We start from the raw sequence: 26,068 nt of genomic DNA on the forward strand, positions 1-26,068 counted from the left end.
TACTCCATTTTTCTCTCGAATGGTGTAAATTTATTTATAAACCCATAAATATACGTTACATGTTTAAATTTATTTGTAAATCCATAAATGTATGTTACATGTATAATTGTCCTATAGTCAATCATGGATAGGGTTTGATCATGCATACAACAAAATTTCGATAATTTTGATGTTTTTATCCTAAAATTTCACAAATTTTTTCACAGTTTTTCAAATTCTTCACCCAAAGTAACCATTATGACAGACATGTTTATATTATTATCAATAATTAAAATTCTAAATAGATACTTGTAATGGATCAGCTATGTTTATATGCTTGTCAACATTAAAATTTCTAGAACTAATGGAAGCCTTTTTAGAAACACATTTAGTAATATGAACAGTTCAAATTATTTTAACGCTATTCACATATATAACTTTTGATCTGGCGTAGGTGACAATATCTTTCAGAAGAATTTTTAAGAAATTTTTGAAGGAGGTTGCTAATGGCCATGACAAATCAAAAATGCTAGGGTACTTCATAAAGTTGTGCAAAATTACAAAATTGCAAAAAAAACGTGACTATATTTGAGAATACATTGCCTATATATAAAAAATATCACTCTTTTTCTAATAACCGTTCAAAAACATTTACAATAATTTTGTTTTGCACTTGGCATAGATTCTAGTATGTCAAATACAAAAGTAAAATACAATCATATTGCATATTTGACACATCGTCGGAAACCATATGCGTCTTCACAGCACAGTCCAGAACAAATTTGTGTTCTTTATTTCGCGGCATTTGCAGAAATATATGTTCTGGCTTGCGAGAGAATGATTCGACCATATTTTTGCATAGTTTTCCAATCAAACTCAACAACAAATATGTCATTTTGGTAAAATACAAATATATGTACAGAAATCTCAGTAGAAGTTATTCAAAATATAGATTTTATCTCCTTAACATCTTGAATAGATTTACAATATGTGTACATAGTGGTATACAAACCTTTTTATGTACTATGATGTAAAAACAGTGAATTGAAAAGTGTTTTTCTTCACAGGTGGTCTCTTTATACCTCTTGGTGTTCTTTCAGTAATGTATATGGTGTACTTTTCTTGGGTTTATCAGAGGTTATTTGCTGTCTCAGCAATTTACTGATCCGGCATGATTTTGTAAAAAAAAAGTTTACGTTCTCCTCGAATACTAATTAACCTGATATTTTTTCCTTTCTTAGAAAGCTTACGATGGTACTACTACTGATGATATGACCACTAACAAATTTATTTTTTTCTCTCCCCAAATTCAATTTCTACATTTGCATGCTATTTTGTGTCCTTTTGGTTGGAGTCAACTACTGTATTGGTGAACTTGAAGTGTTATTTTGAAATATACTGAAGTAGAGCTAAAAATCATAATATGATTGGTCCACTGTAGTCGTTTGTGTGTTGTTCTTAACTCTTAGTGTCCAATCACCTTTCATTATCACCAAGTGAAAATTTTCATATTAATCTGTAGTCTTGTCTCCGTTTTTTTGTCACTGCCTGTCTGTCTGTCTGTCTGGCTGTCTGTCTACTGGCTGTCTGTCTGTCTGTCTATCAATCTGTCTGTCTGTCTGTCTCTGTCTGTCTATCTGTCTGTGTTTGTGTCTTGCTCTTCTGACACAAAATAATTTTGCGTTGTGTGTGGTTTTAATCCTATATTTTTTATAGAATTTTGATGAAACAATGCATATGAGGTATACGTACGGGGGGAAATAGAAAGTATTGTGTACTTTTAAAGTCTTCTAAAATGGTACAAGTTCATAATGACAAATGATGTACACTCTTAAACAATGCAAATTGTATGCTGTAGTCTGTTCAAAATCATATCATCATCACCATTATCATCATCATCTTTGTAATCACCACCACCACCACCATCATTTGATCATCATCATCATCATTGTCATCATCGTCGTCATCGTCATCGCCATCATTGTTGTCATCGTCATTGTCATCACCACCACCTCCACCATCACCATCATTCTATCGTCATCATCATCATCATCATCATCATCATCATCATCATCATCATCTCCATCTCCATCATCATCATTGTCATCATCATCATCGTCGTCGTCGTCGTCGTCGTCGTCGTCGTCGTCGTCGTCGTCGTCGTCGTCGTCGTCATCTTCATCATCATTATCATCATCTTCATCATCTCTGTACTTCATTTGTACTCATGAAACTACTTAGAAGTTAAAATTAAGTACACAAACACAGTCGGTAAACACTAAACAGTGAATATCAAGTTTAGAATTTCTGTGAGTGTGTGTGTCATCTATTAGAATTACATGTTGTAATTATTGTATTGATTTACAGTCGGTTGCCAAGAAGAATGTGGTACTATCAGGGGAAGCCATGAAGGAAATGGCAAAGCAGGCCAAGGCCAACAGAGATGAAAGGAGAACACAGGTGCGTAATCATTATTTTGACGTGCACCTGTCCTTACCCATCACACAATCATATTGGTATAGTCCTATTGTTTGTTTAGATTGTTTTATTAAAAGAAAGGGATGGACAGCATGACATTATGAGGGTGAAGCTTTTGACAAGTATTGGAACTAAACCGTCTCAGATGGTGTTTACTGACCATTTTGAGATGAAAGGAAATAGTTGGAAATACAATTTTCACTTGATCAAGATTTGCTTTGTTTGGAAATTACAAAGGGGATCTATTCTGCTCATATAATAGTTGGTTTTAGACAAACCAGATCAATACTACACTATACCAAAGATTCGGTAAGGACAAGATTTCAATTTGAAGATCTCAAAGTGACTCAAAATTTAGGTGTGAGCAATGTCAAGTACAAAAATATACCAATATTCCTGTTAGTTTGCTGAGATTACGATACTCCTCTTAGTTTGCTTAGATAGATTCAGTGGAAAGAAGTTGGTGAAATTTAATGGCCAGGGATTCAATCCCAGGTTCTCGCATTGATGTTATCTTATCAGTTACGCCATATGGAGTACATAGGATCATTCCTTTGTTCTAGACCAACTTTTTCTATGACTCTACCAGATAATTGTTTTTCACTGTGACTTTATAAGCTAGATCTAGTACTACGGGTGATAAGATAAGCATCAGGCAAAACAGAAATAAATATTCCCGCACAGAAGTGTACTGTTATTTATTAGTCTTTCCATTTTACATACAGAAGAAAACTCAGAATTATGAAATATTTATAGGACATTGTTCATAGATTTTTGTTAAATCGCTACAGAGTGAGTGAGTGACCCCTTGTTAGGAAAAAACTCTAGATGTACTTCACTCAGTAACTGCAATGGTGTATAGCACACTACTCAGCGACAGGTGTTTTTGAATTACTGATGTGTAAAGGTTACCATGGTAATGGGTGTAAACATTGCATCGCTTGACTACTTGGTAATCAATTACCTTCCATTAATTTGTTAAAAAAGACTGGATGTAGACCCGCAAGGCGCTTACACAATCAAATGTTAATAACAAAGTTTAAATTGTTTTAGTGGTCCCTAATGTACCGGAATCTTTTGTTCCGTAGAGGAAAGGGTTGGGATAAAAGAGGGGGTGATGTATTCCAAAAAGAGTGTTGTCTTCTCTTCAAAATATTCATCACACTTTTGGGAGATGTTGTACTATCTCTGTTCTCTCCAGAGTATTTGGATATGGACTCTATGTCCTATTATTTCTTCAAAAGATGTTATTCATATGCAAATTAACCAGTCAGAGAACAATATATTTTGACGTTTGCCAAAACTGTCTTTCTTGGCTGCTGGACAAGAATCCATTGTCAAGAAAAAAATGTGAAGGTTTTAAAAAATTTGAAATTTTTTCATGAATAGCTGAACAGTGAGTTCTCTGAGAATGATACATCTAGAGTTCTACTGTAAAAAAAGTGGAAAATGCTGAAGAATTTTAACTGAGAACTCGCGAAAACTCAAATATCATGTTTTTTTAAAATGATACATATTTAGTTTTGCTGAAAAAAAAAAGTAAATAAATTGTGGACTTTGGCGAAAGAATTTAAACTGAAAGCTGAAAAATCTCACACTTGGCTCTGAATCAACATTTGCTAAATTGGTTGGTCACTTATTCTTCAAAGTATTTCAATAATGTCATCTCCTGAAATACAGACATAACTTCGTTTGCTTCTTTTTTTTTTTTTCGTTTGAGTTTGTACTTTTATGTTCAGTCAGATGCTAAAAATTGTGTGAGAGAAAACCCACTTAGTGCATTGCCAAACTTGGCAGCATTTCAAACGATTTTTGTATTTAGTTGCTATTGACTGATAAAATACAGAATCAAAACAATTTTTTTAGTCAGTTCATAAAAGTCATGACGAACACAAATGTAATTTTCTTAAGTTTTTGAAAGTTTTTACGTAAATTATCTTTTTTTTTAGTTCAGTAATATTTTTCACTGATAAGTGCATTGTTTGAGATGTGAAAGAATCATTATGGCAAATACTATTTGTGACTAAAATGTGAGGTATAATTTGCCAAACTAAAATCCACTTCTGTGTTTTTCCTAAAAAAAATCAATCATATTCCATTGATTTTAAATATATATGATTTCCAAACAATAGTTCTATATTGATAGTGAACCCTCATTGAAATATTGTTAACTGTTAAAAAATTCATAAGAAATTATTTAAATTTGACAAATCCTGCTTTGCAGTAGCCATTTTGGGAAGATTCATTCAATAGCGCCCTCTATGTGTGTTTCCATGGTTACCTCTCAGCACTTTTCAGCAGTCATGAAGTGCATATTGATTACTTCTCATTTGTACTAATGTTAGTAAATGTGTTGTAAACATTCATTTAAAAGACGCACACAAAAGAATCAACAGGGCGTCATAATCGACATCCTCTTGCATGCCACAATTTGATTAAATTGGCGAAAACGACTTAAGTATTTTGTGTGGCAGCGAGGCAGGTGAAAATGTTGAGAACTATTTTGAATGTAGATATGTTGAAATTTATTAAGTTCATTACTGGCAACTAGGTCTGTAGGGCTGTCAACATGACACGGCGCTCGCGAACCGACTTTCCAAAAGCCGGTGGCTACGTGCTGCTCTTGTTCGAAAAAGAGTGTGTAGTAGTACTGCTACAGTAAGAAACACCAAGTTTATAAATTATTGTGAATAAGTGCCAAGAAATTGATGTGTTTTAGGTAGAATATGGAGACACCTGTAGATATGGAGGAGGCAAGGCCGTTAACAGCAGAGTACACCAATAACATGGCGATGGTAAGCCCAGCGTTGCTAGGTTGTCACGGCTTGTGTATCTAGAAGTCGCTGCTCATATTTGCCTTCAGTTCCTCTAATACCATTTGTTATAGAGTATCTTCAGTAACAGATAGGGCTGCATCGATAGGGTGAAAGAAAAAATTCAACGGTAAATCTTTGGTCATCCACACAAAATCTACTGTAAGTTTAAAACATTCAGCAGTTGAAGCAGCTGTGTATACGTGAAGGGTTTCATCGCAAACTTTGCTGGGTCCGGAGATTTCAGAACTTAACATCTTCTCTCTGATTTCGTTACTCTTACAGATGGATGCAAGACACCAGTACCTATTTGAAAAGGTAAGTTTTGTTTACATGCTTTGCTACTATGGTTACGTCAGGGTCTGTTTGTTGCCATGGTGATGATACATGACTGGATGGGATTGGATGCCATGGTGTGAACTGGTGTGTTGCTATTATGATCATTTATGTATCAACATTTGCCATGGCAACTGTACTGAAAGTTTTGTATTTATTATAATATATCTATCTATAAATATTTGTTTGTTTGTTTATTTGAAAGTCTGTCATCATCTCTGGAAAATCATAACTGGCATTTTAAAGAAAGAGGAAATGTTCCTTGACAAAAGTTTTTCACATTCCCAGCAACCCCTCTAATGTTACTGTATGGCTAAGATAATGAATGAACAAAATAGATAGTCACATGAATATACGCAGACTGGTTTTTAGCAACGTTTTCATTGCCATGGAAATAGGTGGTAAAGAATTTACATTTGAGAAAAACAGAAATATTACTTTGAAGTTTTACTCTGTTCAACAGGAATAAGTTCAGAAATCTCTCATTTCTAAAAACCCAATTTGTAGTATGTCATCTCAGTAGTAAAAAGTGATGTACTATTTTTGTGTGATTTGATGAAGCTTGTATTATTTCTCAGTGTTTTTGCTAAGGTTGGGGAACCTAGGTAACAGAAAGGGGGAAAGGGGTAAAAATGGCAGTGTTTTCCCCATAGAGTCTATATATGGTAATTTTGTTTGATAACCTAGGTAAAATGACATGGGAACACCATTAGATTATTCTTCAAGACATTATTCATTCTCCAATATTTTTCTTTGTTCAGCCAAGGAAAATATGAGTGACCTAAGGGGCCTTTATCAATACTCGTCTAGTGACTCATAGTGACAACCCTTAGGTCACGAATATTTTCTGGCTGAATGAAGAAAAATATTGGAGACTAACATAATTATACCATCGCTAGTAATATCAAAGAAAAATCGAGAGAGTAATGGCAATTTTGAACATTTTGACTTATATTTCGAACACAGCAGAACCAGTAGTATTGTGCATTGAAGTGATATCAAACAACCAGAGTATATAGTCCATATTTTCTGTTCAACTTGGCTCATGCATGGTATAAAAGATAATATGAGTTTGTGTAGCACTAATGGTGTGTGTATATGGTCAACATCACAAGGATAACAAACCCAGTAGAGTTATTCCTGCAATCAACAAAGTCATCAACACAACTGTGGATTGTTTGTTTATGTGACATAACGGTAGCCTACATCTACAGAGCAAACTGCATGGTTATCTTGCCATGGCTGTAACTCTGTGTCTATAGCAAATAATTGTAAGATATGAAACTAATATGAAGTTGTTGTAAATTCCTACAAACTGGAAAAGACTGGAATTTAAACCACAAGGTTTATAGAAAATGTTGCCTTGGGAACAGATCTTTGTGCAAATTCATAATTTTTTGTTTTTTTTGTTTTTTTGTTACAGTTGGCTTACAGCATTGGCATTGAAGTTTCCCAGGTTGAAGACTTTGTACTAGGCGATGAAAAGGTGAGAAGTTCTGCTTCTAAGTTTTCAGAATGTTTTAAAATGAGAGGGAAATATATTTTTTTTAATGTTCTGTTATGTGTACAGTAGCGAAAAAGTGACAGGAATTTTGCTAGAATTTTTATCTTCTTACTATGACTGTACTCTTTTCTGGTTTTACATCTGTAAGATTAGATTATATAAGATTATGTTAGATTAGATTAGTTTACATTCGGTTAGATTTGGTTAGATTTGGTTGGATTAAATTAGAGTAGTTTAGATTTGGTTAGATTAGATTGTATTAATTTTAATTTAGTTTGGTAAGTTTAGATTAGATTTAATTAGATTAGGTTAGGTTAGATTATATTAGATTAGTTTGGATTAGATTAGTTTAGATTTATTTAGATTATATTAGATTAGAATATGTTAGATTAGATTAGATTTTGTTAGATTATGTTAGATTAGTTTAGATTAGAATGTTAGGTTATATTATATTAGATAAATTTAGATTATATTAGATAAGTTTAGATTAGATTAGATTACCAAAAATGATGATAATACCGAAAGGATGAATGTGCCTTTGCATTGTAAGCATAGTGACTGAAGAACATCTGCATTTTTTTTTGTAATTTGTGCATATTGATTTATTAATTATTTTAGCTTTAGCTTTGTTACAAGAGGACATAATGTGACATGATTTGTCATGACCTTGACTTTGACACGGCCAACAAATTCTGAGTTGGGGTCAGACCCTTGTAATCAAGATCAATATGAGTAACTGTTTCTTTTGTTCACTTTCTGATTTTGTACTTTGATTTCAGTTTGAATTGATTGAGGAGTTCTTTGCTGCTGATGGGCCCCGAAAGTTGATGTTCTACTATCAAGAATCTGCTGGACGAGAAGCCATGATCTCTAGAGCAGGTACTTCATACTTTCCAATTGTCCTGATGATGCACTTGATTCTCTCCCATGATATTGAAGGGCGCCCTCAGTGTTGAGTTTCATTACCTACCAGTCCTTACGTTTTTCTTATGTGTGAAGGGCGCCCTCAGTGGTGATATAATTTCAACAGACAAGTATTATTGGCAGTGTATTTCATTTAGAATATTCATCCTAGCATTAGAAAGAAATGCTTTATGTACTTGTCACAACAATTAAAATGTGTAAAGGATACTGTAATGATAATATGGGTTATCTTTGAGCCACTCATTACAGTGAATCTTGAACATATGTTGTGGTTTCAGAAGACATCATCATCTGACTATAATCACTCATTGGTCATCCAAATATATATTTCATCTTGTTACACATCTCACATTTGTTTCAGAAACATCTAGTGTTGGCACCGCACCTCTGCAGAAGAGGCTATTCCTGACAACTGGAGCCTCAGAAGGTCTCAATGGCATCTGTTACTTCTTTATCCGGACCACGAATAAAGCCATCCAAATTCAGAACATTGCCCAAGATATAAACTTTGGATCGATTGATGCCAGTAATGGCAAGATCTTACAAGGCTGTGAACGATTTCTATCAAAGGTTATTGTACAAGCTATTAAAGCACAAGATGTAAGTACTTTCAGTGTCCCCCCCCCCCCCCCAAGTATTTCTGTCAACAAAGGGTACATGCTCCATAGAATTTCCTTGAAGTTTCTTACCCCGCCTGGAAAACCCTTGAAAGTCTATGAATTTCAAACCACTCCTGGAAAATCTTGGAAGTGATCGAAAGAAGTCAAGTCTAATACTATGTATAACAGAACTCCATGACATGTGGCTGTCAGTGTGGTATACTCGGAGTATATATGGTACATAGGTGTCTTTAGTAGTTCTCTCAGCTATACACTTGTGAAAGTGCAAAGAGAAAAATGCCACAAGTACGGATGCGATAACGCGAGACTGATGGCTCTCTTTCTTTGTGCTAGTAACATTGTGTTCTAGATCTGATTACATTGAGAAACACACCACATACTATAAAATGCTCTAAACAAGTGTGGCAAATCATGCAAATGTTTTACTTGAGTGTTACGAGTTGCATGCGTTTGTAATAACAAGTTTTCCTTTTACTCATATATTCTCCTGTTGTTCTACAGACCTGGGGAAATATTAACAGCGCTCAGATCGGAGATTTTCTAGAACAGCTGGACAAGTTTGTCACAAGTCTGAGTGGAGCTCGCACTAACATGGATGGACGTGTGCAGCTTTCTGAACACGATAATATGGAATCTATGTTAGATAATATTAGATCACCAAGCGACTACCAGTCAGCAGGTAGGTCTATCTATCTAGTTATGACAATATAGAAGCTAGTTTAGATAATACATGATAATATAAAAATTAATATAGACAATATATGATAATATTATTACATTAATATCCAAAACAGCAATTTCTGTAAAAATGATACTGTGCATGTCGCACACTTCAATGTGCATTGAATGATTGCACCTCATTTGCATATCATTTGCATGTAGATATGCACTGCATTGCCAAATACCTCTACTAGTATGTGCACTCAACGGTGCAAGTAATCTCTGGTACATATGTAATAATTGTCTGTGTTATTAATTACAGCATCCAGTCCAGACACTGTTGAGAAGCTGGAAGAATTGATTCTTGTGTGGTCTAAGCAGATAGAACAAGTGTTGGCTGAGAGTGAACAGATGAGGAAAGAGGCTGATGACATTGGACCTGCTGCAGAATTGGATCATTGGAAACAGAGGACTTCTAAATTTAACAGTTTACTCGAACAGATCAAGACCCCTCGTTGCAAAGCTGTGGTTGGTGTACTTCATGCTGCCAAGTCAAAAGTTCTAAAACATTGGAAGGAACTGGTGAGGTTTTACTCCATACACATGAAAATGTTGTATTCGTATTCGTATTCGTATTCGTATTCGTATTCGTATTCGTATTTGTATTTGTATTTGTATTCATATTCGTATTCGTATTCGTATTCGTATTCGTATTCGTATTCGTATTCGTATTGGCATTGGCATTGGCATTTGTGTTCATACTCATATTCATATTCATTTTCTATGTGTACCTTTAAAGTAGTCGTATGGAAGAGAAATCCATGTTTTTAATTTGGACTTGTAATGAATGAAACAAACCAGTGTGTTTTGCTATTTGAAAAGAAACAACATATACCAAGTCTGTGTTTGTAGCTCTGGCTAATTGCAAAAAGTAGAAAAGTAAAAAAAAAACGAACTAGGTATACACAATTACAAGTAAACACAGGTTATCAAACTGTTCTCACATAGTGATGTTTTAATACATGGGGGAAAGCAACAAACACATGCACAGACAAGACTCAAATATAATGTTTGTCATAGATGACACAAAAAGCACTGTGTACCTTTGAGGGTCATTTTTCAATCCCTCACTCCCAGGTCATCGCATTAGTATTATCTTAAGTTAATAACATTTACATGCTTGGATCATTCTTTTGTTTTGGGTCAACTTTTTCTACAGCTCTACCAAACAACCATATTGCACACCTAGACTTTAATCCTAATCTGAAGTGGGCCTTTAACTCTTGAAGATAATCTTTGTGATCAATGGATTATATAATATGATAATATACTCTTTTCGATAAATTCATTTCTTTGGATCATTCGATATGTTCTTCATTTTTTTGTCATAATTTTAACATTATTGAAATATTTGTTGACAGGATGGCCGCATTACTGATGCAGCTAATGAAGCCAAGGATAATGTCAAGTATCTGTATACGTTGGATAAATTCTTCGGACCTCTAGTCAAAAGTGATCCTGTAAGTATATGCTACATTTGATACATATTCAGGAATTGAAAAAATTGTCATTGTGTATCACTGACTACAGTGTTTTAGCCAAGGTATATAACTTATAAGTACAGGTTAAATCTACCGGGGTTCCCATGTCATTTTACCTGAGTTTCCAAACAAAATTTCAATAGACGCTTTGTGGAAACACTGCCATTTTTACCCCTTTCTGCCTTTCTGTTACCGGGGTTCCCCAACCTTAGCAAAGACACTGGACTAACAAAGAAGTGATAAGGAGTGTACATGTACTCAATCTTTCAGTCTTTGCAAACTTATATAAGAATAGCAGTATAATAAAATACTACCTGGTACTATCTGCACCAAGACCTAGACCTGGAGATTTTTCATCATAGAGCTACTATTACTTGCTGGGAAACAAGTGATAAAGAACATACTTTTAGTGTATAAAAACTCAATCGATGAGACTAGCTGTATAGTGAAATACTATGACGGAACCCCATGACACGTGAGTGCAAGCGTGTGCTACCCAGTCAAGTACCAATAGCAGCACCATTCAGAAAATGCATTAAAATATATGAACTTATGTGTCATTGTTCAAATTTTCATTTACAGGCCACTCTGGTGGATTTGCTACCCAGTCTTATGAACGCCATTCGCATGATCTACAGTATCTCCCAATACTACAATACATCAGAACGAATGACATCATTGTTTGTGAAAGTCACCAATCAGATGATTACCACTTGTAAGGCCTACATTCTGGACGGAGTCTCTAAGATATGGGAGCATGAAAGACCTGAGTTACTAAAGAGACTCAATGAGTGTATCTTTTTGAATGAGGAATACCAGAAACACTTCCAGAAGACCAAGGAAAAGCTCAAGGAAAATCCCAATGAGAGACAGTTTGAATTCAGGTGAGGGGGGATAGTGCTATTCTCATGTTGTTATGTCAGTTACTCCGTTTACATAGGAACAAAAAACGTTCCTAATTCCGACCTCACTCAGGTATGCAATAGGATGGATTATAACTCTTCACTTTCTTACACTCTTCAGTGATTGGCTTAGATCATGTCACATGTTATGGATTTGTATCCAATAGGGATCTTAATTTGCATACAGCGGTCACTATTTGTTTTCTATTTGCCCATGGGCACTAGTAATAGTACCACTAGTACCAACACAGGGAATCTGCATTACATTATTGCAAACACAGCAAGTCTGTATTCAGCCGAATGCAGCTCAGGGTTGCCATATAAACTGGCAAGATTTTGCACCCACGTCGCACAGAAGAAGATCTTCAAAAAGTCATTGATAATTCAAACTTCAAAAGTTGGTTGATACTGATAACAAGAAGTGAAAGAAAACAAAGCAAGTAATTTGGGTTGTGAGAGGCGTAGACATTGAGTAGAAATTTATCATACATCTATGATCAGTCATCAATGATTTCTATGCTGGAGTTGAACAAAGAGATGCATTTACTGAGTGTAATGGTGACTTAAAATGAGTAACATTGATACTGTCTTTGACGTTTTAGTGAAAACTACATCTTTGGCAAGTTTGATACCTTCTGTAAACGTCTTGAGCGGATAGCTGATATGGTGAACACAATGGAGAATCTCTCTGGATTATCTGACATCAAGATAGAGGGCATAGAATCCATCAGTGTCAGATTCCAGGGGATTATCGCAACCTACAAGAAAAAGAGCTACGATATTCTAGATCACAGGAAGGGAGAGGTAAGTACACTGAATCTTTCACCTGTGTTTATACATCAAACAGGACAGATCAGAAACCTGTACTTCCCTAGTTCTACCGAGTGTTTTTCTCTTTTTATGTTCAGAATGACTTCTTCGTAACATTCTGTCATCACAATTTTCACAAGGATACTACTTTTGCTGGTCAGTTCACTCATTACTGTACATACATCGTTGGACGGCATGAGTCTGATATACCCAGAAACCATAATCTGCTGAATTTTGAAATTAGCCAGGCAATCAAGAAGTCAAAATTAAAAACCCCAGTATTATAAAATTTTACAAGGTTCACAACTATTCTTCTGTCTCTGTTGTGCTATTACTGACATTATTTTTTATAATTTTATATTTCCAGTTTGACCAGGATTATATAGAGTTCCGATCACAGATTGATAGTTTGCAGAATCAGCTGCAAAACTTTGTAGACTCTTGGTTTGACCGTTCTCTCTCGGTAAGTTGACAGTTTACAAAAAATCTGACCGTTCTCTCTCGGTAAGTTGACAGTTTACAAAAAATCTTTGTTAAGTCTTCATGTGACTCTTCTGGTGCAGTAAGTTGAGAGTAACAAGAGCGTCAATCGTTCATTTAAAAAATTGAAAAAATGCTAGTTTACTGAAACTCTGACAATAACACTAAAATCTTGAAGGGTGTTCGTGATTAGATTTCTTCACAAAATAATTCTCCTAGGTATTTAAGAAATCAGAAATGATTGTGTTATTTCTCTGATTTTCCATAATTTTTTTTGGCTTGACTCTTTAAGTTCACCTAAATATTTTTACTTTTATTGTACCATATTTTCTCAGTCCACCAAATAAATACTTTATCCAGGTGTGAAAGATGTCCGTTATTTTGCCATAGTACCTTTCTTTTTATTCCATTTTTTCTTTATTTTACTTTTTCCACGATCAGACTGAGAAAGCACTGGAGCTTCTCAGTAAATTTGAGAAAATCCAAGGTTGTAATCTCAACCTACATGAGAAGTACATGAAAGTGTTGAGTAACTATGGGCGTGATCTGGAAACAGTTCGTAAACTGTACCAGAAATGCAAAGAAGATCCGCCCGTACCTCGTAATATTCCACCAATAGCTGGCAAGATCACCTGGGCTAGACAGTTATATCGCAAGATTGATGCTCCAATGAAAGTGTTCAAAAAGAAACAAGAAGTCCTCAGGGTAAGTAGACTGGGTTGGCATTAGAGAGGTTTAGGTGCACGTTAGAAGGTGTACACGCAAGGGAGCGTTATCGTGCAGATGTACACGTAATTGTGCATACAGAGTGGTGTTTAGCTATGTGTTCAGAACACAAAGTTAGTATTCTATTTCTCATGGCCATGCACCAAAATTAAATTTCTGCTTTTGATATGTTGCATATTTCAAGTGATCATTTTTTAAAGCCCAGTATTTGAATCCCACAGTCTTGGATTACTACCATCTTATAAGTGAAGTCATATGGATTAAATATAGGGTTACTCTATTACATTGGACCACTTTATTCTATAGCTCTGCCTGAGTACTGTTTTTCATGTCCAAGGTTAATCTTACTCCGACTTTGGCCTTTAACAAAAAAGTATTACAAACCTTTTAAAAGAACAGGACTTGGAAGGAAGATAATTGTAATGGAGTGAAAAATTAGGATCCCTACTGGTGGATATGAAAGTGAACAAACAAACTTAGAATTGGACAAGAACACAAATAATGTATTTTCTATCTTCAGTATGTGAGCTGATTGTATTTTTATTTTCTCTCTATAGACACAGGAGGCCAAGAAAATAATCCGCAACTTCAACAAAATGGCTGCAGTTCTCATGGAGTTTGAGGTAAGTGAATTTTGGCTTGATTTATTATATCAAACATAGATTATTGTTTAATTTGATGGTAGTAAGCACTTAGGAATCATAACTATTTATTTCCCTAGTTGTGCATATACATGTTTACTAACTCCTAATGAGGCAATGTGTGACCAATGCAAAGACCTCAACTAAACAATGAATGAGGAACAAGTTTCAACTAGGAGTTTTTCAGCAGTTGTTCGTAATATAATAATAATACTTAAGGAGGCATGTAATCTTCTGCAAGGAGAGCTTGAAGCACAGAAGAAGTGGATAAATTGACAGTGTGGTAAAGTAGGTTCACAGACCCTGGTTACTATAGGTGATATAAAATCATGACAGGACTCTCCAGAATCGAAGTTGAAAATGCCTTGGTCTCCAGGAGTGGCATTCCGGATCTGCTTTAAACTCATGACTATGAGGGACTTGCTTGCACTCATTTGAGAAGTTGCTTTTAAGAGAGACATATCTGTCATCTAAGTTCTAATCCAAGTATATTTTTGTTTTGACTTTTACACAGATGTTATATCATCGGGGTTGGTATCGGGCAGTTGAGACTGCCAAGTCTGGCATGAATTCATCTCTACTCGTCAGACATCCAGATACAAAGGATTTATTTGTCAACTTTGATCCACAAATCCTAGAGCTTATTGCAGAAGCTAAATACCTGCGAAAGATGAATCTTGAGATTCCAGAGGCTGCTGTGGTTATGTGTATGAAAGAAAATGAGATCAAGCAGAACCATGTAGCGTAAGTATTCACTGAAAATAGTTAAAATACCAATAATTAGACATTGTACATGTTAACCAGAGATTGATACGATCCATAAGCAGTACACAAACAGGTTGAATTGTGATAACCATTGAGGGCGCTATTTTTTTTCTTCAAAAATCAGTTGGATTGGATTTATTGCTTACACAGCTACAAAAAATATGTTTACCCATAGGTGATGTCATACAGTTTACGATGTACAATATCATGAGTAAGTTGTTTTACCAAACAAACTTTCCGCCAAAAAATTCTAGTTGCAGTTAGGGCAGCTTTAAGTTATTGGCAGTGTACTTAACTCCATGTTATGGCTGTTTAGAGTAGAACAACAAGGGTATGTCACGATGCAGAACAAAATTACTGCTAAAAATGTTAAGAAACTTACAGTAACTTTTTAAACGAAATCAATTTTATTGACTGCAAGATTTCTTTCATCTTACAGTTTACTGGAAGTTCTCAAGGAATACGATCGTATTGTGGGCACTATTCCACCTGTATTGCTTCCATTGATGAAACCATACAGAGATAGGGTAGAAGATGCCCTCAAACCTGGACTCAATGCTCTCAATTGGACCTCTCTTAGTATTGAGCAATGTAAGTAACCATGGTAACCTTGGCCACTCTCATTATGCCATGAACCCATTCTCTCATTAGACCGCTCATAGCATTGACCATACTTACCGTATATCTGGACCACTTTTAGTTTTTGGCCAATGTCAAGAACTTGACTGAATTCAAAGTTTGTTTCATCAGATGGTCACAACTTTAAAAAAAAAAAGAAGAAGCTAAAAGTTCCCATTGTAATCATATGGTCTGATGTGAATCATTAACTCATTGAAATGTCTTCCTTCTATCAACAGATATTAGTAACATTTACAAGGAATTGGGCTTCCTACAGAGACTCATAAAACAAGTGACTGATTTACTAGACTGTCGTATTGAAGCAGTTTTACATGATATGTCCACTACACCACTCTGTGACCTGCCAGAACATGAACCTATCACTTGTACAGAATTCTTACGCTTGACTGAGGCTGCAGTCACAGAAGCAGCAGTACAGCTTGCCAGGTAAGACATATAGTGCACAATGGAAGGCCAAGTACAATTAATTTATAATGAAGTGCTACAGTCTGTAACTGAGACCCAACAGTACAGATTGCCAGGTAAGACATATACTGCAGAATCTACAGCCAATTAGTATTAAATATCTTGAGGTGCTACCATCTGTAACTGAAACATAGCACCGTACATCTTGCCAGGTAATGAGTTTAGTTTTTTCCACTCCATCCCCAACAACAACAAAGCAAGGCTATAGAAAACTCAATTTGTCAAAACCTTTTCTCATCAGAAACTCAAACACCATTTTTTTCGTTTCCACCATAGATAAAGAAAGGCTGCAAATGGCTTCATTTGTCAGAACCTTTTCTCATGAAGAACTCAAATATTTCTGACTCCCACTTTTTCCGTTTCCTCCACAGACAAAGCAAGGCTGTAGAGGGCTCCGTACAAGAGTTGGTTGATACACTAAAGAGTCATCTGAGACCTAACGACATGGAAGGCCTACACGGAAGCTACAGCTGTGTACATCCAGACTCCAAACACAAGAAGCAAAGATGTCTTGAGTGTCTTCCATGCAGCTATAACATTATGCTAACCACATTTAGTCAGAGAAATACAGATGCTCTGATAAAATGTAAGTCTGCACAATGTTTTCGTTGTACAGTGTAACAGCCACAGATCATGTGATTTCATTCTAACCAATCAGAGTGTGTTGTTTGGTCACATGTTGTTGTCGTTACTGCAGTGTATTTGCTACTACCTATAGTTAACAGTTAATGATCGGAATACCCTAAATAATTTTGTTGTTGTGATGTTTATTAAAATTTAATAATTGTTTGTCTATCATTCATTGAAATTCAGTGATCACGCTATTAGTGTGTGTGGATAAAAATTTGCAACCCCATCCTCCAGTATATTGTAAATTTGGCCCCTCAGTGGAGTTATGTGATGTATGTGTTTATTGAAGTTCCTCAATCCTTACCTTGCTTTGAATCACCCAAAGTAGTCATTGTAATGCATATTTGATTATGTGAACAACTTGATAATCTGCACTCATTAGAAATAACCTTGTGTCCAAGCATTTGGACACTTTCCATTCATTTGTTAATCTGAAATGACCACATTTTCTCAAATGATCAGTTGTTTCTTCCCTTTGATTGATTTGGTCAATAACTTACAATTCTGATAATTGACTGTTAACTGTATGATATCAAATTCATTTCACACGGGTTCTCATTTTCTCTGCGTTTAACTAAACTTGGTAAGCGATTTTTCCGTGAGATGAAATGGACATAGTGTAACAGTGTATGTAAATTTGTACAACTCGTATGTAGATATCGCAGGGCTTTTGATCACCAACGAAGTATTCGATTGTTGGTTGAGTGTGTGAGGTATCTTGTAGGTTAATAGTGAACAGTTATTGTAAGTTAATTAGCATAGTGAGTGAGTGAGTGGCTGGGGGAGGGAGGGGTAGGGAGGAAGTGAGTGAAGGAGTGAAGGTGTCAGTGAGAGTGGAGTGAGTGAGTGAAGGAGTGAGTGAAAGAGTGAGTGAGTGAGGCAGTCAATGAATGAATGAATGGATGGGTGGATGAGTAACAGAATTTTTGAATGAGTAATGAAACCAGTTAGTTATTAAGTACATTATTTAATTAACACCCTTAAACTGTTAGATATCTTGTCTTTGCTGTTATAACTCCTACACACCTAACTGTTCTTGAGTGTTTTACCATCCCATCACATCCCCATACACAGGTACTAGATTGTCATTGGACGCCATCAAACGTCGTGTACAGTCCACCAACAATAAATACACACGTAGCACAGAGACGAAACAGGAGGATTCCAAGGTTCCACTCTTTAAGGCCGACATAGTGTTAGCCATTCCATCTGTCGTAATGAAACCCAGCTTGGAAGACATACAACAAACGTTAAATAAGGCAGTACAGACCATTCTGAAAATGGCCCAAGATATTCCACTATGGGACCACACTGTCACAATACAGAAAGCCTTACAGAAGGTAAGACCTGACACAGGAAAAAGTGTGGACAAATTTCGGTCTGTGATGTGAGAATTTAGAAGAGAGATTCTGTGTGAACTGAGAAAAAGTTTGAACAGTTTAAGTTTTGCATAAAAATAAGTAACACGGGTAGATTGTATATTGGCTCAAATTTAATATTAAATTTTAACTTTATATTCCAAGAACAAACATGAAAATTGGGTCCTGGAATTTTCAAGGTTGCATTAGGAACGAAAGTTTACTTTCAAATTGATACAATGATTTACCAACACAAACAAATTTCAACTCAGATTTTGTGAATTTTATTATTATGAAACTCAAAATGGACAGAAATATGAAGCAAAAAAATAAAGAAAAATGGATGGTCTCAACAAAACTCAACTCAAAATGCTTCAAAAACTTTTGATATGTTCGAAAAGCATCACCAGGTCAGCAAATGCAAGAACTGAGGCAAAAACAACTGAATATATTTTTCCTGTACATTTAAACTTTGATGTAACATTAAAACAGAAAGTAAGTGTCTATGTATTGATGGCTTATATGTACTATATTTCCTGTTGAACTTTGTTGACTGCCTCTTAGTAAATCATTTGCCTTGATGCTAAGGACACAATTCTCCACCATAGTACATTATAGTACAATATGCGATTGCTTCATATGCAAAACTTTGACAGTACAGACATTTCTCGGTACTTGGTTTCATTATGTTTGTAGCACAGTAGAGAGAGAGAATAGATTACTGCATGCTGTTGAGTATGAAAAAAAAATTAGTCAAATCCCAGAAGCATGACTTCATTGTCATTCAGTGCATGTTTTATTTAATTATTTTTTGTTGTATGATGCAAAATACTATTTTGCATGTTTTTGGTTTTCTTTTTACGTTATGTTCATTTTCAGCAAGGGAAGTTATTCATTGGTGTGGTATATGTTGCCATGGAAGCATCAGCTAGCTACGGGGCAGCAACGGTTTCTTCTGTAATGTTAAATCTCTCAGACCAAAGCAATGGTCGCTGCACTATTCATTGACCATATGCTGCAGCTATGGAATTAATTAATCATTACAGCACTAACCCCTATCTGAATTTCTTTTTCTGTATGTATGTCGGTCGTTCATTCGTCTACCACATGATATAGCCTATTGTGGATAAGGTGTGTAGTATGCAAATGGGTGACGTTTATTTGTAGATGTTGTAACAAAACAAAATCATCACATTGCAAAGTAAAGCACATATAACTTGTAAAGAAAGGTTTATTCCACTGTTTGATAATGCACGATAATGATAATAGTAACTTTGTAACCAATTTTGCACTTTCTGTAATTATCATGCAGTGATCATGTGTACATAGCTGCGTAATCATGCGGTGATCACATGTACATAGCTTCATAATCATGCTGATGATGCACATGTACAGATCTGCATAATCATGCAGTGATCACATGTACATAGCTGCGTCACCATGCAGTGATCACATGTACAGAACTGCATAATCATGCAGTGATCACCTGTACATATAGCTGCATCACCATGCAGTGATCACATGTACAGAACTGCATAATCATGCAGTGATCACATGTACATAGCTGTATCACCATGCAGTGATCACATGTACAGAACTGCATAATCATGCAGTGATCACATGTACATAGCTGCGTCACCATGCAGTGATCACATGTACATAACTGCATAATCATGCAGTGATCACATGTACATAGCTGCGTCACCATGCAGTGATCACATGTACAGAACTGCATAATCATGCAGTGATCACATGTACATAGCTGTATCACCATGCAGTGATCACATGTACAGAACTGCATAATCATGCAGTGATCACATGTACATAGCCGTATCACCATGCAGGGATCACATGTACAGAACTGTATAATCATGCAGTGATCACATGTACATCATGCTAATATCACATGTACATAGCTGTATATCTTTAATATATCATCATGCCATGATCACATGTCCAAAAGATATCATAATGGCTACAAATGCTTCTATATTAGCTTTCCAGTTACTGTCCAGTTTGGTGTTGTGTATAATTGGAGATTTGATTGAGATATTTTTTTACATAAATTAATGATATGTAAATTCGCTCCTTTGTTTTTATATATTATGTAAATTTCACACTTTACATAAGTTTTTTCAATATTTATATTTGTACATCTATTACACATTAGCAGAATCATGTATAAAAGAAAGATTTTGAAGACACTTTAGTTTGTGTTTTTCTAGACTTTTTCAATCACCCTCATCTTTAAGTTCAAACAAACAGTTCAGGAACTTGTAAGAGAATCACCGGCATACAATTTTCTAGACCCACTTGTACCACTTATACTATTCTTTATATGTTAACAATATACTTGTACTGATCAAATATATCAACTTCTTTATAAAGAACTCCTCTCAAGTACTTGTACCTTCAAGTCAAAATGGAACGATATTGTTCATTTCACAAAGGAACATACACGGTATCGTTCATTTCACTATCAATGTCTTTTTGAATGTCAGATGGAACTGTGTTGTTCATTTCGCAAAGGATCGTTCATTTCACTCATTAACCGTAACACATCTTATACATTAAAAGGTTTTTGTAAATGTTTGGTATGTCTCATTTCAAATCTGGATTTACATTGTAAATGAATGTCCCACAAAAAATTGCACATCATTTACATTGTGAGTCCGTTGCACATTTCATCACCTGATACATCAGCATGTACAACACACACACATACGGTTTGGTTTGGATTTGGCGTTTGAAATGCATGCTTCACTTTGCCATCAATTTCTTGTATAGAAGTAACCTCTTTGATACGAACTCTGGTATAGGGAACATTCCATAATAGCAAGTATGTCCCACAAACGCATACTTTGAAAAGTTGAAAAGTCACTGTAATATCAATATCTGTGTTTATTTGCATAAACTAGGCCACTGGCCTTTTCGTTATGTTTCAATACCTCACAGAACTTGACAGGTTCAAAGGTCACGTAACTAAAAAAAGTCACTGAAATCACATATTTATAAATTGGTTTTCAATCCATCTCTTGTCGACCAACCATGTCCCATAAATCCATACTTAGCTACCAAATGTTAAAAATTGACTGAAGTGACCAATTCATAATTTTGAAAAAATGTAATTATTACAACAAAAATTATTCCACAAACCCATGTTTCCAAAAGTTCAAAAATTCAGTATAATAACCAATTCACAATTTCAAATGCCATCTCATGTCACCCATTATATAATAGTGTCTCAAAAATCTATGTGCCTGAGAAGTGCAACTCGTACAAAATCAAAAATATCTTCTGCGATTGGTCATACTCTGTATCTGCGACCAATCGTACTTCATGTCTTCAATTATTAGTGCATTAAATACCTATCAATTAATACATTGAACGACCGAAGACCTTTTGTTATGCCACCCTAAGAGTTCGTTGCAAAGAGATTACTATGTGAAAACAAGGCCACCCATAAGGTTCACATTGGTGTGACGATTTGACTTGACCTTTGACCTACAGGAAGCGGAGGAGAGCAAGGATGACAAGGACGATAAAGTGACCATTCCAAGTAACTTCCAGAAACCACTACACAAAGTGATTAGTGAACATAAAGATGTCATCAAAGTTGTTATAGTCCTCAATTCCATCATTAGTTCATTCCGCACGGAAAGCCAAGAGGTCTTGGAACAATTCACACAGTATTCCGAATTATGGAATGAGGTTGGTATAGTTTACATTACATTCCGGGATCAGTCTTTGTAATCTGTAAGGTATACCGTGACGGGGCGCCCTCACACATCAGTAGAGGATGGTTAGGGCAAAGCACCAAGACGTATGTTACAGTCTACACTCTACAGTCTTTGTTCAACCAAGGAAAATTATTGTATCATAGTACCTCCACATATCACTTAGACTGTAAGTTAGGTCTTGCTGTTGTGTTTTCATTGGCTGATAGGGTAATGTGACACAGACCTGTACCACTTACACTAAGACTTAAATAAAGTCTATGGTGGTGGTGCCCTGGCTTTGTACGTAGATCAGAGAACAGACATTGAATTATTTTGTTAGGGAAAAATTCGTTGAAAAATGACAGGTTGGAGAAGTTGTCATTGTGTGAACATTTAGCAGTCAGATGGGTTGTTGTTAGCTATACAGATTTCATCCAATCAGGTGATTTGTTTCATACCACTGTTGGTACTACAAATGTTGTAAACCAGATTACTATTACAGTAGCAGTTTAAAATGTTTGCAAGATTTTATCCAATCATGACATATACTCTACTTAAAATTGTACACTAGATTGACTTGGCAGCAATGTTGCATTATTGGCTTGTTTGTAGAGGAGTGAGGTTAACAAATTTTGTGTCATTTTTTTTTTATCACAGGAGCCTGAAGAGAAAGTGAAGCAATTCATGGAAGAGAATCCTTTAATGACAGAAATTGAAGCACAAGTCAAATACTACAAGGTATGTTTCAGAAGATGTCTACTGATTGGTTAATATGACTTGTCACATGACAAACTTGATGAGGTCCACCAATTACAAACTTTTGTTTCTTTTGAAGTTATGAATATTAATAAGCAGGATGATTTTGATGTATCAAAATTGGTTTCTATACTTCCCGTAGGTGGTATATATCCCCCAAAATGAGGGTATCAGAAGTATGCCTATGAGTTCATCTATTTCTTTATCATCATTTCTATAGAAAAGGGAGATTATGTTTTTGTGATGTTTGTTTGTGTGTCCATGTATGACTGTGTCGGTGTGGCTGTCTGTTGCTCTTATATCATCAGTATTTTCAAGAAAAGGGAGATATAATTATGTTGTGGTATTGTTTGTCAGTCTGTGTTTGTGTGTGTCTGTTACTCTTCTGTTGTCAGTCTCTCAAGACAAGGGATACTATGGTATTGTGATTTCTATCAGTGTTTCTGTCTGTGTACCTGTTTGACTTAAGCCAGTATCTGAAGAATGTTGTTTTTCCTTTTTTCCTTATTGGTAGACTTTGGAGACAGCAATTGAAGAGATGCAGCCCAGCTATAGGGTCGGGTCGATCATCTATTTAACAGAAAGACTCCAAATGGCTCTTGTGACAGAGGCTAGAGCTTGGAAGTTGGCGTATGGAAAGGCCCTCAACAACAAAGCAAGCAAGGATATGCTGGAGATAATTGATTTCATAGAGAACCTTCACAAAAGATTGAGTCGACCCGTCAAAGATTTGGATGATGTGCGCTCCTCCATGGCAGCACTAGGTGAAATTCGCGAAGCTGAGATACGTATTGATATGACCATTGGGCCAATTGAAGAATCGTATGCATTACTGAATAAATACGAAATGACATTCCCGGATGGTAACGCAGAAAAAGTGGATGGACTGACATATGCTTGGAAAAAACTCACAGCACAGGTAAACAATACCAAAGAGTGTCAAAACAGAGATTATGGTAAAATATGATGTCATCACCAGAGGTTTTCCCATAAACCCTTGCAGGAATGATGTCATTACTAGAGGTTTTCCCATAAACCCTTGCAGGAATGATGTCATCACAAGAGGTTTTCCCATAAACCCTTGCAGGAAAAACCAAAAATGGCCCAACACATGTCAAGTGCATTAGGGCTTCTTTTATATAATACAAGATTTCAGAATTGAATAAGTTATCAAGGTGCTATTATAACACCCCAAATCATATTCAGACTGATAGCAGTAATCAGTACAAGTGTACTAAAGGCAGAAATACGTCAGACTCGACTTTTAATATGATGGTATGGAAATGTCTTTTCCTTCAATTTATGAATTTAGGCCCAGAGTGTGCAGACACACCTGCTCAAGATCCAGCCTGGTATGAAAGCAGATCTTTTGAAGGGAGTGGAAGTGTATATACAGGATGTCCATACCTTTGTGGGTGATTACAACGACAAGTGAGTCCATCACTTTCTCTAATTTTACAAGTATTACAATGTAGTTATAGTCATTTCACCTGAGAAATATTTACAAGAATTTCTTGACGGTCTTAAGTTACTTTTTTTTACGACAGTTGAACTGAGAATGGAGTGACACATTCATTGTGAAGTTCATGAATTGATTATTCATGAATATTTGTCTGACAAATCTGTTATATTCCAATTATCAGAAAGACAAAAGATTTTATAGTTTGGCCACTAGGAGTGCTGTTCGAATGTATTTTTGCACCAGAAGTGAAGGCCATGATAAAACCACAGACCTCTTTTAGGAGATAATAAGCATGCTGGTTTACAAGAATCAAAATAATGGACATACAAATGTTTTTGTCAACCAGGGGACCCATGGTACAAGGCATTCCACCACGCGAGGCAAGCGACCGTCTGCAGTTATTCCAGGCACGCTTTGACGAACTGTGGCGCAAATTCCAGACCTATTCAGGTGGTGAAGAATTATTTGGTTTGTCGGTAACTGAGTATCCTAACCTGCAGCGCATAAAACGAGAACTTGCACTGCTGCAGAAATTATACAACTTGTATAATGACGTTATTGATAAGGTCAACGGATACTATGACATACCATGGGTGGATGTGGACATCGAGAAAATCAACCAAGAATTGAACGACTTCCAAAACAGGTAATACTCACATTTTCATGTCTCATTAGTATTTTTTTGGTTCAAATGAATTAAAATGTTAGTTGGAACTGTCATAAATACATTAAGAATGTTATAATTCATAAAAGATATTAAAAAATTTTTTTTTGAAACTTCTTGAAGTAGCTCGCTCATGATGCAAAAGTAGTCGAAGATTCTAGTAATTTGTAAAGCCCTATGTTTGGATACCATGTTCTGAAATTACCACTATTTTATTTGTGAAACCACCATCGCCTTAATGGCCCATTATTCAATCCCAGGTTCTTGCATTGGTGTTGGAACTTTAGGATCATTCTTCTGTTCTGGACCTAGAACCTACCTATTCTCTAGCTGTGCTAGACAACTATATTTCTACATCTAGATTTAAACCCTAACCAAAACTTGTCCTGTAATTAAAGGCCAATGTTTCAATCTCAGGTTCTTACATTAGTGCTACCATATAAGTAAAACCATGAGGATGGCATCATTTTGTTCTGGACGAATTTTTTCTAGCTCAGCCAGACAACATTTTTTTTTTTCACACCAGAACTTTAATCCTTATCTGACCATGGCCTTTTTTTTTTTTGACTGTCTTTGTTTCAGATGCCGTAAACTCCCTAAAGCTTTGAAAGAATGGCAAGCCTTCCTGGACCTTAAGCAGACTATCGATGATTTTAACGAGACGTGTCCACTGTTAGAAATGATGGCCAATAAGGCAATGATGAAACGTCATTGGGACAGAATTGCAAATATCACAGGACATACTTTTGATGTGGAGTCCGAGTCCTTCCTTCTACGTAATATTATGATGGCACCATTGCTGAAATACAAGGAAGATATTGAGGTATGGTTTAGCAGAGATAGATTGTGTACTTTCTGACACAAACGATAAAAAAGTATGTACTGTAAGTTTAATGATGCAAAACGTGTGTGCATGTCATTGGTTGTTGTTTGTCAGTATCAGTGCACTGTTGGTGTTTTTGGTCACCGAACTGATGTATGACAAATTTGGTGTATTCTTTAGGAATATATTTGTCCCAAGATCTGATTTCCTCTAAAATCAAAATCACACATTGAAAAGTAATTGTCGCAAAAAATGACATTTACAAGGGTATGTGTTAACTGTATATGTTTATTATAGAAATAGGACTTAGTTCTTTCTTTTGTTAAAGCATAATGGAATCATATATTGTATATGCGGGTTGTCAGAAAAACAA

General features: G+C 35.6%; 1 protein-coding gene across 3 annotated transcripts in view; it reads left to right on the forward strand.

Moving 5' to 3' along the window:
* Nucleotides 1-26,068, forward strand: part of LOC144433429 (dynein axonemal heavy chain 5-like) — a 101,230-nt gene that overhangs the window by 22,556 nt on the left and 52,606 nt on the right. For 2 of the 3 annotated variants that reach the window (XM_078121745.1, XM_078121746.1), the window contains 24 exons: nucleotides 2,347-2,439; nucleotides 5,556-5,588; nucleotides 7,030-7,092; nucleotides 7,890-7,989; nucleotides 8,396-8,634; nucleotides 9,156-9,333; nucleotides 9,637-9,896; nucleotides 10,736-10,834; nucleotides 11,438-11,739; nucleotides 12,360-12,561; nucleotides 12,935-13,030; nucleotides 13,489-13,752; nucleotides 14,331-14,396; nucleotides 14,929-15,158; nucleotides 15,619-15,770; nucleotides 16,037-16,244; nucleotides 16,655-16,869; nucleotides 17,988-18,253; nucleotides 21,782-21,982; nucleotides 22,648-22,728; nucleotides 23,261-23,665; nucleotides 24,059-24,177; nucleotides 24,555-24,854; nucleotides 25,455-25,695. In XM_078121745.1, coding sequence (XP_077977871.1) covers nucleotides 2,347-2,439; nucleotides 5,556-5,588; nucleotides 7,030-7,092; nucleotides 7,890-7,989; nucleotides 8,396-8,634; nucleotides 9,156-9,333; nucleotides 9,637-9,896; nucleotides 10,736-10,834; nucleotides 11,438-11,739; nucleotides 12,360-12,561; nucleotides 12,935-13,030; nucleotides 13,489-13,752; nucleotides 14,331-14,396; nucleotides 14,929-15,158; nucleotides 15,619-15,770; nucleotides 16,037-16,244; nucleotides 16,655-16,869; nucleotides 17,988-18,253; nucleotides 21,782-21,982; nucleotides 22,648-22,728; nucleotides 23,261-23,665; nucleotides 24,059-24,177; nucleotides 24,555-24,854; nucleotides 25,455-25,695 — 4,413 coding nt within the window. Of the gene's footprint in view, nucleotides 1-2,346; nucleotides 2,440-5,152; nucleotides 5,253-5,555; nucleotides 5,589-7,029; nucleotides 7,093-7,889; nucleotides 7,990-8,395; nucleotides 8,635-9,155; nucleotides 9,334-9,636; nucleotides 9,897-10,735; nucleotides 10,835-11,437; nucleotides 11,740-12,359; nucleotides 12,562-12,934; nucleotides 13,031-13,488; nucleotides 13,753-14,330; nucleotides 14,397-14,928; nucleotides 15,159-15,618; nucleotides 15,771-16,036; nucleotides 16,245-16,654; nucleotides 16,870-17,987; nucleotides 18,254-21,781; nucleotides 21,983-22,647; nucleotides 22,729-23,260; nucleotides 23,666-24,058; nucleotides 24,178-24,554; nucleotides 24,855-25,454; nucleotides 25,696-26,068 lie in introns of those variants that run through there. The other variant, XM_078121747.1, reaches the window with a different exon arrangement.

The sequence above is a fragment of the Glandiceps talaboti genome, chromosome 3 (assembly GCF_964340395.1).
Source record: "Glandiceps talaboti chromosome 3, keGlaTala1.1, whole genome shotgun sequence".
In the NCBI taxonomy this organism is placed as follows: domain Eukaryota; kingdom Metazoa; phylum Hemichordata; class Enteropneusta; family Spengelidae; genus Glandiceps; species Glandiceps talaboti.